General features: G+C 36.6%; 1 protein-coding gene across 1 annotated transcript; it reads left to right on the top strand.

The window, feature by feature from the left end:
* Positions 1 to 10749: 10749 nt before the first annotated feature.
* On the top strand, positions 10750 to 12856 carry LOC135079912 (ejaculatory bulb-specific protein 3-like). The gene is made up of 3 exons (XM_063974544.1): positions 10750 to 10819; positions 11718 to 11901; positions 12582 to 12856. The coding sequence occupies exons 2-3, from the start codon at positions 11727 to 11729 to the stop codon at positions 12764 to 12766; spliced, it is 360 nt and encodes a 119-aa protein (XP_063830614.1). The 5' UTR covers positions 10750 to 10819; positions 11718 to 11726; the 3' UTR covers positions 12767 to 12856.
* Positions 12857 to 15247: the final 2391 nt, after the last annotated feature.

The following is a 15247-nucleotide window of genomic DNA, read 5'->3' as shown; positions in this document are numbered from 1 at the left end:
ATTAAACGAAGTGGTACCTATTATACCAGTACCTTTTAAAAACGGTTCTACTACCTATGACTCAAATTACGGTGGTAAGGTAAACAAAAAAATTAATGACTGTTTTACAAGAATAGATCCGATACAAACTCGATGTTCGATTGTCTATGTGAATCATCTTGGGATTAAATCGACGGAAGAATAAAGGTAATTAATGATTGTGTTATTACGTAAAGGATTCTAATCAGACTATTTTTGTATTATAGCCTGACCAGGAACATAAAAACCCTCGCCATGTTGCGGAAAACTAATGGTACTAATTTCTTTTAATGGCAACAGTAACTGAAAACTTCATTGGCATGTCACCTTGCATGTCAGTTTATTGCTGTCAAAGTGTAAACAAACTTTATTTTAAATGTGCGCAATTGATTTTGTGAATTAAATTGCTAAAATCTTTTTATAGTCGTGAAAGAAAAGTGGTTCACAATGTGTTAAAGTATTTGTCGAAGAGAAATACTAAGGGTTCGGACAATATTTTAATTGAGTAATGTTTCCGACAAAGGTTGTCAAATTGACTGACATGTTTATCGTATAGTACAGTCCACTATGAAAATTAGCTGTGGTTTGTTTCAACTACCTATTTTAAATTTTTTTGTCACTTTCTAAGTGTTGAATTTTATGGAATTGGGAAAGAAGTACCGAGTTTGAAGCGTTCATAAGCAGACATTGCAGTTGAATATTCAAGTTCTGAATTAAATTTGATTATTGATGAATAATAAAATAAATCCTACTAGCTCGATTGATGGTTTCATTTAATTTATTTGAACCAGGTTACCTATAATAATATTTTTTCGTTAATTTATGAAAATATCAAATTAGCCCGTAATCCTAAATCCTGATACATAAAGGACATCATCCATTTTGGTCCAAAATCAAAAGTGCCGGCCAAAAAATAAAAGTGCTGTATTCTGATAGAATACGTCCGCCTTAGCATTTATTACTATGGCACCAAAGCTGTAGCACCACTGTGCATCGTGGTATTTGAGTTCTAAAAATATATGAAACGACTGACTTGGATCTCAAATACTACGACGCACAGTGGTGCTACAGCTTTGGTGTCATAGTAACAAATGCTAAGGCGGACGTATTCTGTCAGAATACAGCACTTTTTTTTTATTGGCCGACATTTTTGATTTTGAACAAAAAATGTATGAATCGTCGATGAATTTTAGATCTCAAATACTTGACGCACAGTGGTGCTACAGCTTTGGTGCCATAGTAACAAATGCTAAGGCGGACGTATTCTGTCAGAATACAGCACTTTTTTTTTTATTGGCCGACATTTTTGATTTTGAACAAAAAATGTATGAATAGTCGATGACTTTTAGATCTCAAATACTCGACGCACAGTGGAGTTACGGCTTTGGTGCCATAGTAACAAATGCTAAGGCAGACGTATTCTGTCAGAATACAGCACTTTTTTTTGTTGGCCGGCACTTTTGATTTTGGACCAAAAATATATGAAACGTGGATGATGTCCTTTAGCCTATTAATTTAACACAGGTACGACTGTACTCAGTGTTGCACTATCAAATGCAATTGACGCGCCTCTATGCCAGGGTTTTTATGTTCCTGGTCAGGCTATACATACTTTATTTCGTTCGTTTCAGCTAGGGCATGCATTATTCGTCCGATATTGGTATTCGAATATTTCGAATACTAAAATTTATGGTATTCGAATACTTCGGATAAAACGATTTTTTCGAATACTGCTTTTTTCAATATAATGTAAATTAAATAAGCACTTTTTTGTCTATAATCATTTTAATTCGGATCAATTTTTGCTTATTACAATCATCTAACTTTACTACTTGAAAAAAAAAAAAAAAATACTTTCTTGTGTTGATCGATTGGTAGCGGCCTGCGTCCAGCGCTTCCCTGCCACCCTTACGATGTCGTCGGTCCACCTTGTAGGTGGACGTCACACGCTGCGTTTTCCGGTACGCGGCCTCCATTCCAGAACGTGGAAGGCATTGGGGGAGGCCTATGTTCAGCAGTGGACGTCCTGTGGCTGATATGATGATGATGATGATGACTTTCTTGTGTATAGAAAATAGGAACGCGAACGTAAGAAACTGAGAGCATCCTAACGTATCATTCATTAAACATCTCAAATTATTACTAAAGAACCTCATCATCATCTGAGCCATAGGACGTTCACTGCTGAAAACATAGCGCGTCCAGCGCCTTCCTGCTCCCTTTATGATGTTGTCGGTCCACCTGGTAGGTGGACGTCCCACGCTGCGTTTTCCGGTACGCGGCCTCCACTCCAGAATCTTATTGCCCCAATGGCCGTCAGTTCTGCGTACTATGTGCCCTGCCCATTGCCACTTCAGCTTGCTAATCCGTCAGGCTAATCAGTCAGTTAGTATAAATCAGAAGACTGAGGAGTATAACTTACCACTATGCTTGGCGTTCGTGGACTATGAGAAGGCCTTCGATTCGATCGAGACTTGGGCAGTGCTACAGTATTTCCAGCGTTGCCGTATTGAATATCGGTATATCGAGGTGCTGAAGTGCTTGTACAAACACGCCACCATGTCGGTCCGAGTACAGGACCAGAGCACGAAGGCGATTCCTCTGCAGCGAGGCGTTAGGCAGGGAGATGTTATATCTCCGAAACTGTTCACCACAAAAGAACCTATTAGCTGAAAAAAAATGTTCAGCTTCGACACTCGTAGGTGGAATTATAAGTAGAAAATCATAAACACGCTGTAGGTGAATGCTTTTTGGACCACCTTGATCTAATAACGCCATCTCCACCCTAACAGACGTTTCCAAGTCTTCGTTATCGGCCAAATTTTTGGTTGACTTGATACCTCAGCAGCACCTTGCAAAGATTCATTAATTTTTGTTATTAACTGTTCCTTAAAAGTCTTTGTATTTCTCCCAAAGTAAAATAAAAAAAGAAACTTGAGGAAAACCTCAAACAAATCATAACTTTATTTTTGAAACATCAAAACCTAAACAAAACAACTATTTTTTTTATAAAAATTGTTGAAAACTTAAAATTAATAATCCGTGGATCCACCTATTAAGACTCTCCTGACACATCTGCAGCGGTTCTGCATACTCAAAACAAGGGTCAATATCCTGTTGTGGGATACTGTCCCAAGTCCTGCTAAGATGCATGAAAAGCTGGTTTTCATACACCATATCTTCAGGGAAATTCCTAAGAGCTCTTCTCTGAAGCATATCCCAGGCATGCTCAATAGGATTTCAGTCAGGGGATTGTGCAGGCCAGGTGCACGCACACATAAACACGTTTTCTTCTTTTATTTAACATTATTAACATTGCTTAAGTAGTTTGAGGTCAGATATTTTTACAAGATTTAATAGAAAAGCCGTATTCGTATTGTTCGGAAAAACCGAATAATTATGTAGATGCTATTCGAATAATAAATTTGGCGAATATCCGAATAATATGGATATCCGGATATCCGAATTGCATGCCCTAGTTTCAGCCAAATGACGTCCACTGCTGGCCACACAAAGGCCCCATGGATTTCCAATAAAACTGATCCTGCGCTGTCCGTATCCAGGTAGGGTACTTCCCGCGACCTTCACCAAATCGTGCTGATGCTATTTCTACTAATGAGAACGTTATTTTAGTAAGTTATTTGCAAGCATAGCTGACCTATCACACACTGATATTTTAATCCGTGTGTACAAAAATTATTGAAAAGCGCTTTTAATTTTATGCGTTATTAATTACGTGATGTTTATTTTTAACCGACAGGACAGTTTCAGTATGGGAAAGTTTATTACTACTATAGGAGCCGCTCGACGGAAACTACTCCAAAGTCAACGCCTTGGATTGATTTTTCTTTGCAAAGCTTACAGAACTGTGAGCACGGAAGCTCTGCCAGTCCTGGCTGGTGTACTGCCGGTCGACTTAGAGGTACAAAAGCGTGCGGCTATGTACTTCGCATCAAGGGAAAATATAACCTCCGATTTCTTAAATAGCCGCGATCGTTCTAAAATAAGTCGATTATTTGATTCCCGAGAAGTCGTTGAAGAAAATTTACTTAATGAATGGCAAAAAAGATGGGATACGTCAGTCAAAGGACGTCACTTATATAAGTTCTTCCCGAATGTACGCGAACGTCTAACTAGGCGATGGTTAGAAATCGACCATTGCTCGTCGCAGTTCCTCACGGGACATGGCAACTTTAAACATAAACTTCACGAATTCAAACTAGTTCCGTCTCCTTTTTGCGAGTGTTCCACTGATGATGTCAGTCATGAGCAGTCTGCCCATCATATCTTGTGGGAGTGTGATCTTTGGAAACATGAACGTGATATAATGCTTAATTCAATACAACATACATCTGTTTCCGCAATTTATTACACCGATCTTGTCGCGACAAGGAAAAATTTCCGTGCTTTTAAGCGATTTTGTGAAAAATATTATTGGCAGGTAGTTGCTAATTGCTCATAAGATAGGCCCCCTTAATTTAATTTATTGTCCGTGGTGCATAATCTTTTCTTGAAGGTTTAAAACCTTTGTTTGTCACCTGTCATCCGCTTTGCAATGGAGGGAAGTCGAACCTTAATTTCGAACTCCTCCTATGTTCTTCTGATTAATTTCGTTGCGGGTCCAATGACAGTTTAACTTTCCCCCGGGACAAACTTGACCTTCATTGGTTGGGTTTTTGTGGCGGTCAAGCTGTAGATCCTGGCTACACAGGAGTTGCAGTGGTGGGAACGAGAGGTGGGAATAGTCCCGTAGCTCATTGTCTGGTTATTTCTAAAAATATTGGAAATTCTACAAATTCTTTGCCTAAATTCCTATAGCAAATAGTCAATAGTGGAATGCTGTGGGACCATTATGTTGCTGATTTATAGATTTTTGGTAAAAAAAGTACTTTTTTTTTGTTAATTGTCAAATGCCTTTTCGCTGTTATCGGCTGTGTCCTCAATATGCTTTGTTAAATACGACTTATTTATTTATGACAGGTGTCAAATTTTCTGTTCATACCGGGATCCTTTCCCATTTAATAAGATGTATTTAAGAGGGTGGCTATTCACCTTTGGACCTTGGAGAAAAACATTTAAAACATTTGTTACAAAAATATCAAAAAGGGTGTAATAGGGAGGAACATTTTACATAATAGGAAACCTATTGTTTCAGAGCACAAGGCTTTGTGTGACCCGGAACTAACTCGTAACTCATAATCAGTCAAGCTCCTCATTCCCACTAGGCCCTCTTGGCCTGCCCAGGGCCCCATAATCGAGGGGGCTTTCTTCTCGTCCCATATCTTATGCACTGAAGAAAGTTTTTAAAGGGTACACTAGCGGCCGCCCGCAACTTCGTATGCGTGAATCCTGTTTTACCCTCTTAGGGGTGGAGTTTCGTAAAATCCGTTCTTAGTGAGCACCTACGTTCTAAAAGGAACCCCCATGCAAAATTTGAGACTCCTAACACTTGTAGTTGCATTTGAGATTTCGTGATGAGTGAGTCAGTCAATCAGTGACCTTCCGCTTTTATAAATATAGATTAATCTCTGAAAAGCCTACATTATTTCGATTCTTTTTTTTTATCAAAAAAGGGCCCCCGTAATCCTTAAAAACCCAGGGCCCCGGTAGATTAAATCCGGCTCTGCTCGTACTTGAGGCGTCAGCAGTTACAATGCAATTACAACACAAGACGCGGAAAGTCCCCTTGCGTGACCGTAGGATAAGTAGGTAAAGATATAGCGATTATCTACGCTACCGCTAGGTAAGTAAGACCGATGCACCTTCGATCATTGGTAACTTGCAATTAATTATATTATTTTGGAAGTCTATTTATTCTCATATGCACATTGTACGTAATTGGGGTCAAAAGGTCACAACTCTAGTGTTAGGCTTAATGCTTCTTCTTCTTAGTCGGACACTCGTGTCAGAGTAGTCGTGGTTGCACTGTCAAAGTACACGGTGGGGTGTTCGATGTTATCTCCGACGGAAGCGCTCCTGGCGATGTGCTTCCATTTCTGATGGTTAGAGACGACACATTAAGGTTCCCTAAAACTTAAGGTTAATTAGAAACTTCTACTTTTCACTGGTTGGACCACGGAGGTCCAGTGTCAATAGAAATAGGAACTATCAAAATAATAGTACGAGTATTTTCCTTCACATATTGTCGCTACTGTAGACTAAGGTCCTGTCAATTACAAGTGGCGACAACTGGTGAGCGCGATACGATACCCTTCATGAAAGCTGCTGACGATTTCAAATGAATACGTTTACTGCTTCACGGCAGTACACGATACATCATCTGATGAACTGCTAATAGAGCTATTAATTTAAAGATGTAAATATAGAAAAGGACTCAAGTTCACTATTGTTAATTAACATCAATTACAACAAGCTACGAGTGCTAACCGGCAAGATATAGGTAAACTGCATAATATCCTTCGTATAAAGTATAAACCGTCGATAAATAACGTATAATTTGCCACACTTACATCGTAGGTATCCACCCGACAGCATCAGATGTTGAATCTAAATTTATTCAAGCAGTGTTTATTGTATTCAAGTAATTAGGTCATATTCATATTTTCCTTGTCTGTAACATAGCGTGGTTAGAAGAATATCTTAATCAAGTTAAGGTTTTTCTCAAGTTTTTGAACACGTCAATCGGATAAGATTTTTTTGTGATTCATAGTAGGAACTTGTTGACTTCTAAAATGAGATTACTAGCCTATCATCATCATCATTTCAGCCACAGGATGTCCTTGTCCACTGCTGAACATACCTAGGCCTCCCCAATGACTTCCATATTGGCCGGTTGGTAGCGGCCTGCATCCAGCGCTTTCCTGCTGCCTTTATGAGGTCGTCTGTCTGGCAATATATGACATAAAGTACTTTTATTTTGTTATTTCAACTTTTCAGTAATCGCAAGCAATTGAACCAACGGTTATGGGATTGAACCTCGCATAGAGCAGATTAGCATTTCCTTCCTCGTACCTACCTAATTTTTGATACAGCAGAAGTTCAAACTCTATGTAATTTGTAGTGGACGACGTTTTATATCGGGTAAATTTTTGAAAATAGATATTTTACTTTAATGTTGCAAGTTAAACTTTGAATCACTATGATTCAGTATTAGATTACGTACGGGAACTAATGAACGACATTAGAACAGTCCAAACTTAACGTGATTTGGCAGTAACTAGTGTAGTAGGCACTCGTAACTAAAAACAGTCATTTCCTACTAACTAATGATGAATCAGACAACGGAGATTGTTTATAAAGATAAACGAAGGTAAAAACAGTCATCAAGCGAGGCAACTTGGTAATGGATTTGCCAAAATACTTCACACTCGGAAGTTACCCGACTGCAATGCAAGGAGGGTAATGGTTTTCGAGAATATGACGTGACGTTTATGACGCATGACAATCTGTAGTTCAACTCGCTGCCGCACTCAAAAGTGTAGCGCTAGAGTAAATTCATAGAGTTTTTAAAACGCTAATCTAAGAACTCACTCTGGGTTTAGTTGTGATGTCTACAGTGAGTTTTTACAGAATCACACTGCTAATGCAGTGGGCAGGTGCCAGAGTTTGATTCTTAGTAGAGTCAATCTAGAAAACGATTTGGTCTATTACTCTGTGTATCAATAATGAGTCTTTCGTCATCGTAGTGCGCACTCGCTGAAATAATATTTTGTATATCTGAAAGTGTTGTGAATGCTTATACTAAAACGTTTGTTTTTATTTGTATAGAGAACAATAGTGTCTAGACAAACCTAAAGAGGATTTAGGACGCTATTTGGATCAAATATGTAATTGCTCAATCTACAGGGTGTTAGGTAAATGGGTATATGAGCCGACACTAGCCCATGTTAACATGGGCATATAAATGGTATGGTGAAGTCAGAAATTTGATATCATGATTTTATTTTTTTAAATTTTCATACAAAATAAATTTTATAAAATCCGATTTGTATGAAAATTAAAATAATTAAAATGAAGATATCAATTTTCTAACTTCACCATACCATTTATATGACCATGTTAACATGGGCTAGTGTCGGCTCATATACCCATTTACCTAACACCCTGTATATACAATAAAAGAAAGTCGTGTTAGTTACACCACTTATAACTCAAGAACGACTGAACCGATTTAGCTGAAAATTGTCAGGGAGGTAGTTTAGAGCCAGGAGAAGGACATAGGATACTTTTTATCCCGTTCGAAATAAGGCGGAACAAGCCATTAAGGCGGAACAAAGTTCGCCGGGTCAGCTAGTGAATAATAAATAAATAAATAAATAATTACTCTAATGGCAGTATAACTTTCCCGCGGTGACTGTTATAGCTTTTAGACTTAAGGTAGTTTTAGATTTTTAGAAAAAATATTACTTTTTTAATTGGGAAAAATAATAAGCATGGTTAATTTAAATTAAAAAAAATTAGTCCTTGTCTGATGTAGAAACAAATTAAAGAAACGAAGTCCGATAAAGCTCCGTTTCGTCTACGAGTATAATTTAGACGAGGTTATTTTTTCTGCTACTTAGTCTATAAGTTCAAATAAAAATAACCATGAGTACGTTACAAAAAGCAGGAAAACATTAATTTATGAATAAGTAGTAAATGTTGTTTCTATTAGACTTTGAACTTCGGATTCGTTGAAACCTATTAAGAACGGTTTCAATTAACAGGTCCACAGTTCATTTTGGAACTGAATAATGATTGCAGATAAAGCAAACATAATGGTGAAGTATATTATAGCACCATTACGTTAAAATTATTTTACGATATAAAAATATATCAAAAAGGGAAAATAGATTTTGATGATTACAATAGATACAAGTATATATAATTTGGCCCTTAATCTCTACCTATAAAATTGCTATATTGCACTTTTTCTTTACGATGAAGCCCAGACTGTAAACTGTTTGTATACCTATTACAAATAAATAAATAAATATATTATCTGTTATAGTATATGCCATTGACTGAATGACTAATATTCATAAAAAGTGTATGTATAAACTATAGGTACAATAAAATAGCAGAACCGTTAATTGAATTCAGCACATGGAAAAAAGAAAAGACACTAAAAACTTCCAATATTTTTAGTAATTTCATAAATTGTTAAACTTCTAAATTAGCTGGCAGATAACATTCGGCAATCAAGTACTTAATCACTTGTCTTTTCCGTTAATTATTCACGGGAAATCAACAAAATTGCGTACTATCGTATGTCCATTGTATTTACTTACCATTCTTTAGTACCATCACTGCATAATATGATAGGTATTGAAATCAATGGCAATAAATTGGTAACACAGACAAGGTGTGTGGTCTGTGATTAGTAAATTGTGTTCATCAATAAATACCTATTGCTGAATCGAATAAAACTCGTACCTTTACTTCTAAAAGCGATTCCCACCTTCCTTTTTCATCACTAGAGCTCCTGTATGCTATGCATCCCTTAGACCGACGCATTTAAAAAAAATAGAACAATATCCTATTTACCTACGATATTCAAATTAATACCTACCGACGTTTAGGTAGCTAATTGGATCCTTTTTTTTCCACCGGGCCCGATTCTGGTAAAAAACTGTGCATTTATCTACCAGGAAAATGCCTATACTTTATGCAAGTTTTCTAGTGATGAAAAATAATGATGTGCTATGTCAGGTTTTGAATGGTATGAAAATATTGTAAACAATTGAACTTTAATAGCCCATTCTGGGCACTGAACGCACGACCTCACGGACAAACATTAGTACCTACTTACAAGGTGACAAAGTGATGATTATTTTAATAACAGACTGAAAGAAATGTGACCACGTACAAACCCTGGTTAAATGTATTAGTAAAATTTACGCATGTTCACATAGCAGTTACACACATTAAAAATAATTGGATAGAAAATTATCAACGGATGTCACATAGAGATGGTTTTTTACTTCCGAAACATTGAGTTGCTAGCCAAGCGGTTCTAGCTAAGTAGAGACAATCACATCAACCTAAACACATTAGCACCTTATGTAGTGGAAACAAAAGCGATTTTGCAATAAAAATTTATAACCTGATGTGCTCTCGACTGTACATCAAAAAACCCCTAACAAAAACTGAGACGATAAACATGTTTTATATGATTAGAATAACTTACTAGTCTAGTTTTTTAACGCGAATCTCGTCCTTGGAAACTGATGGTCGAGATTGAAGACAAGAGGTTTAGGGTTTAAACAAAATAAAACAACTGCTTCTTAAAAAATGGTGCAAAACTACTACGACCACTTCTAAGTGGTCTGGATCGTTTGCATAATTATTGCAATTGGCGATTAAGTATTGTTATTAATTTTTAGTTAATTTGTGTACGATCACAGAATGTACGTTCGTCAGCATTAGATTTTAATAAGATTCTATCTTTGTCTATCTCGTTTTGAAGAGTGGAATGTACAATTTCTTTTGAGATACCTACAAATTCTTTCTTCGTATTTTTTATTTTGACCATTTTTCCTACATTGCCTTGTGTCCTGCATTCAACACTGAAAGTTCTTATTAAATTAGTACTTGTTACTTCAGACTGCCATTGGTCTGTTTCCAATCAGATGCAATGCAAAATAGGCTTTAAACCCATCACAATGTCTGTCTGTAGTTAACCTTATCTCACAAGCCAGAACCACGAGAAGCCGCCCGCTCACGCTTGACCAAAGGTAGTTTTTTCCAGGCAACCTTTGTTCGGCCGCCGACTCGAGCTTTGGTATATAAGGATGACCAAGCGGGCGACCTGTTACTCAATAACTCAACAGCATTTAAGCAGCACCTGTAACTTTAACAGGTAAGGAAGAAAATGTTAGAAGAAGTGTTTGAACAATAGTGTTGGGGAAAAGATTGTGAAGTCATAACCTACACAGTTCTGGATAAACTTAAACTTTTTAAACTTTTTTTGATAATTTGTTAGTTAAATTTTGCAGTATAAAACGAATAAAAAAATATAAATTCCAATTTTTCTACTAATTATGTGTTGCTTTTAAAATAAAGCAACTTACTTCCTATGATCAATTTAAATAAGAATAGGGATGTTTTCTGGGTAAAAAAGCAAGAGTTTTAATTAGTCCGTCAGTTAGCTTATCAAAAACTACTCGACACGTATTTTTTACTTTTTAAAACTAATTAAAATGTAAAGAGATAAACCGTGCCAAAGTTCTAAAGAAAAGGCCCGTGACGTCAGTGAGTGCGTAAAAGTGCAGCACTTTTTGACGTCGCGCGGAACTTCAACGCACTATAACTTTGTAATTATTTGTTTGATTGACAATTAAAAATATACGTGTCCAATATTTTTTTATATTAAAATTGACGGACTAAAATTTTTTTTTTAGGAAACTAGCCCTATTTATCCAATTTCAATTCAATTAGTTGATTAAGCATAATAGATAGGGGAGACCGAGGAGAGTTGTGACATTGTAGATTTTGGCAACCTATTAACTATCAGCAAGCTCGCAACAGCGAGTATTTTAGCATGAGACTTGAACTAAAAAACACGCACTGTAACGAGTTAATAAGTTCCAAAAAATCGACAATGTCACAACTCTCTTCTGTCACAACTGTCCTCGGTCTCCCCTGCTCCTTTTTTGTTCATAAATATCTCTAAACAGGTAACAAAGGAACCATATAATCGAATAGTGTTGTACAAACACATAGACATGATATCGATTTTTGACCCTATTTTTTTCCAGAATCTCAAGATGAAATTCCTCGTCCTCTCCGCCGTTCTGGCCCTGGCCCTGGCCGACTCCTACAAGTCGGACTACGACAGTCTGGACATCGCGCCTATCGTGAATGACCCCGAGGCCCTCTCGAAGCTCACGGCCTGCTTCCTCGACAAGGGACCCTGCACCCCCATTGCTGCTGACTTCAAAAGTAAGTCAAATAATGAGATTCTATTTTTATAGTGTGTTTCACTTTATACAGACAGTCATAAACAGATAGACAGACGTCTTATACAACTTCGACATAATATGACAGTGTTAAACATGAAGTGCCGTCGATTGTAATTTTTAACGGACTTTCAATGAAACTCAGTGTTTAAGCTCAATTTTTTAACAATTGTGAAAATCCTTCCAATTTTCATTTCATGAAAGAAAAGTGTTTGATCAAACCTTTGTAACATAAATATTAGGGTCCTTACTAATTAATATCAGAATTCAAGTATGTTCTTTAACAGAGAAGAATAATTATGCAGGCCTGTTGCGGTTTTTTTAATTATTGAAATTCAGTTCTTGAGAGCTTAGACATTTTTCTTTTAATTATTTGTCCTTAAATGTCAAACTATTAGAAATGAGATAATTTTCCTTTGATTATCCTTCTGACCTTTACCTAAGAACAACTGATAACGTTGATTGCATTAATCAGTCTTTTCTTTACTTGAGCAATTTTTCTTTGTTAATAACTGTTGCCTCTTCACACACAATACTCTACTCTCATACCTTGTTACATTACGAAGCAATGAGGGTTAATACAGGGACGTGTAAAAGTGCTTATAAAAGCCTCCTAGCAAAAATAAAATGAGTTCTTTTAATGACATTACATTTTCTTCGCAGCCTACTTGCCCGATGCTACCGAAACTGCTTGCAGCAAATGTAACACAGCCCAGAAGCAGAAACTTAAGTTGTACCTCCAGAAGGTCAAGGAGACCTCCCCCGATGACCTTGCTGCCCTGAAGGCCAAGTACGACCCTGACTCCAAGCACGTAGATGCCCTGATCGCCGCTCTGAAGGAAGTTTAAACCCGAAAGTGATATTAGATTAAGCAAAATCCTATTATGTTTGTAAAATTATTTCTGTGAAATAAAATATGTATAAATATAAAGAAAAAACTTTGTTTCTTCTTGTCTCTCCCTCATTGATATAATTTTAATCTGGTAAAAGAAATAAGTATAGGTATAGTTCTTGCAAGTTGCAACTCACAACACACAAGTTTACATTAATACGCGCCGTCGTGAATTGCAACAACTAAGTAATATCATGCCTACCTTTTTCAATTTTGAAGCCATGATAGCCAAACTGTGAAGGGGTCCTACGAGCCTTCAGCTAACTAATGACTCTAGGTACTTAGAAAGTACTATTTGTCTACGAAATACCTACAGTGTTAACTATGTATATTGTTTATTATTATAATTAATATCCAATTCGAATTCAATATAGGTATTTACTCTTTGTTGCGCCATCTTACTCTAACTTTATAACGTCAAAAATCTGTCAAACTCCATACAAAAAGCACCGGTTATCATTATAGTTACCGTTAAGATTAGGTTAGGTTAGCCTTAGTAAATTATTTTTCCAGAAATATGAAAGCATTTTATTCACTTCCTTTTTTCCTTTCCTGTATTGTTAAGATTATGGCTTCGTACGGTTTCCACATTCACTCGTACATTCAATTCAGTAAGGAGAACCAAAGTGACCGACATAGCTCGCAGAATTGCTAAAATTAAGTGGCAGTGGGCGGGGCACATAGCTCATAGAGACGTGGCCGTTGAGGCAGAAAAGTCCTCGAGTGGCGACCACGGGCTGGAAGACGTAGCGTGGGCAGGCCTCCTACTAGGTAGACCGACCTGGATGCGGGCAGCGCAGGACCGTTCATTATGGAAAACCTTGAGGGAGGCATTTGTCCAGCAGTGGACGTCTAAAACTTCGTCTTAAATTTAGCTAAAACGAGACGAGACGAATTAGAAACATTCAATTACAAACATTATGAGTGATGTGATGATGATGAATGATACATGATAATCATGACCCTTTCCTTTGAGTTTCATTAAAGATGTGGGACTATACTGAAACCTGACGCAGACTTCTTAAGAGAACTTGAAAAATGATGTTGTACCGTTTACCTACACTCATGCATGTTTACGGAAACACAATGGTTAATAATCTACGCATACACATAAATAGTTGGGTAAAAGAAAATGAAAAGATTGTTATTAATGTACAAAATTCGGAAATAGAAAAGTCGATAATCAAGTAAATACAAACTCTTCCTATACATATAAATCTGATTAGTATGGACTCTATACATCGCTATCATCGAGTACAGCGAGTACTTCACAAACTGAATTACATACCTGTTTGGCTGAAAGGATATTAATAGGAATAAAAAAAGATTTATAAATAAAGTAGACCTATTAATAGCTTCTGTTATTGATGAATTGCAAAATCGCCGGAAAGCTCAAAGTTCAATAACGTCACTAGTTTATAAAAAAGATCAAACGGTAACGATCAAATTAATGGTTTCAAAGTTCGTTAGGCCGATCTGACGTAGATGGGCGCGTTTCGAAAATTTATTCTAAAAATATAAATAGAATACCAGTTTATACATGTATACGTCATGTTTATCTATGATCTATTTTTATATTATTGTTACTGTACTGAAAGTTTATCCGCACCATGATGATGATGATTATGAGCTCAAAATGACGCGCGAACAACTTAATAATATGTGTACCTACAATGAATATATTTTTCTATGTAATCTAAGGTAAATTTACACAAAAGTAGGGAAAAATGTTGAAGATTTTCAACATTTTTTACGTCTTGGGGCTTGACGCTACTGTGACCAGTAAATAGATAGTATCATTCATCCAACTAAGAAATTCCCTCTATCCATTCATCAAACTCTTATGAATTTTCAGTTACATATACGAGTACATCATGATAAGTAGCATGTAGATAAGTTTGTGTTCATAACTCACCAGATGCCGACAATTTACTTTAAAAGTAAAAGCCTTTAAATATAAAAATAAATAATAATATGATGAAAACATTATCAAATTATATTATTTGCGCTTGGCGAGTAAGGTTTTGTCAGTCCGCAGAGTTGCTAAGCTACTCATAATGAGCGCAAATATGTTAACTCTCATCAATTAGGTAGTTGAAATGATCTAGTGTTCTTTTCTATTGAAATATCTATCGGAAATCTAATACCAAGCGCAAAGACAGTGTCTTCAGTAGAACGAGTGTGGAGCTCCACAAGGCAGTATTTTCTGCCCACTCTTATTCTTATCGTAAAAACTACCTACTTACGTGACAAAATGCAAAATATTAATGTTTGCTGATGTATTAAATTCATAACCAGAGAAAAGATAAGTATTACTGAGACATCAATAATAAATATAATATTTTGTAGTCCGCCCGGACCGAACACGCTTGCCGACGCACTCTTGGCCTAATATTTTTTCAAGCTGTGTTTTGCTCGTACCATAACACAGACTTTG

This window comes from Ostrinia nubilalis, chromosome 17 (genome assembly GCF_963855985.1).
Source record: "Ostrinia nubilalis chromosome 17, ilOstNubi1.1, whole genome shotgun sequence".
Lineage (NCBI taxonomy): Eukaryota > Metazoa > Arthropoda > Insecta > Lepidoptera > Crambidae > Ostrinia > Ostrinia nubilalis.
Note: the sequence above shows the minus strand (reverse complement) of the source record. Positions and strands in the feature narration are given on the sequence as shown.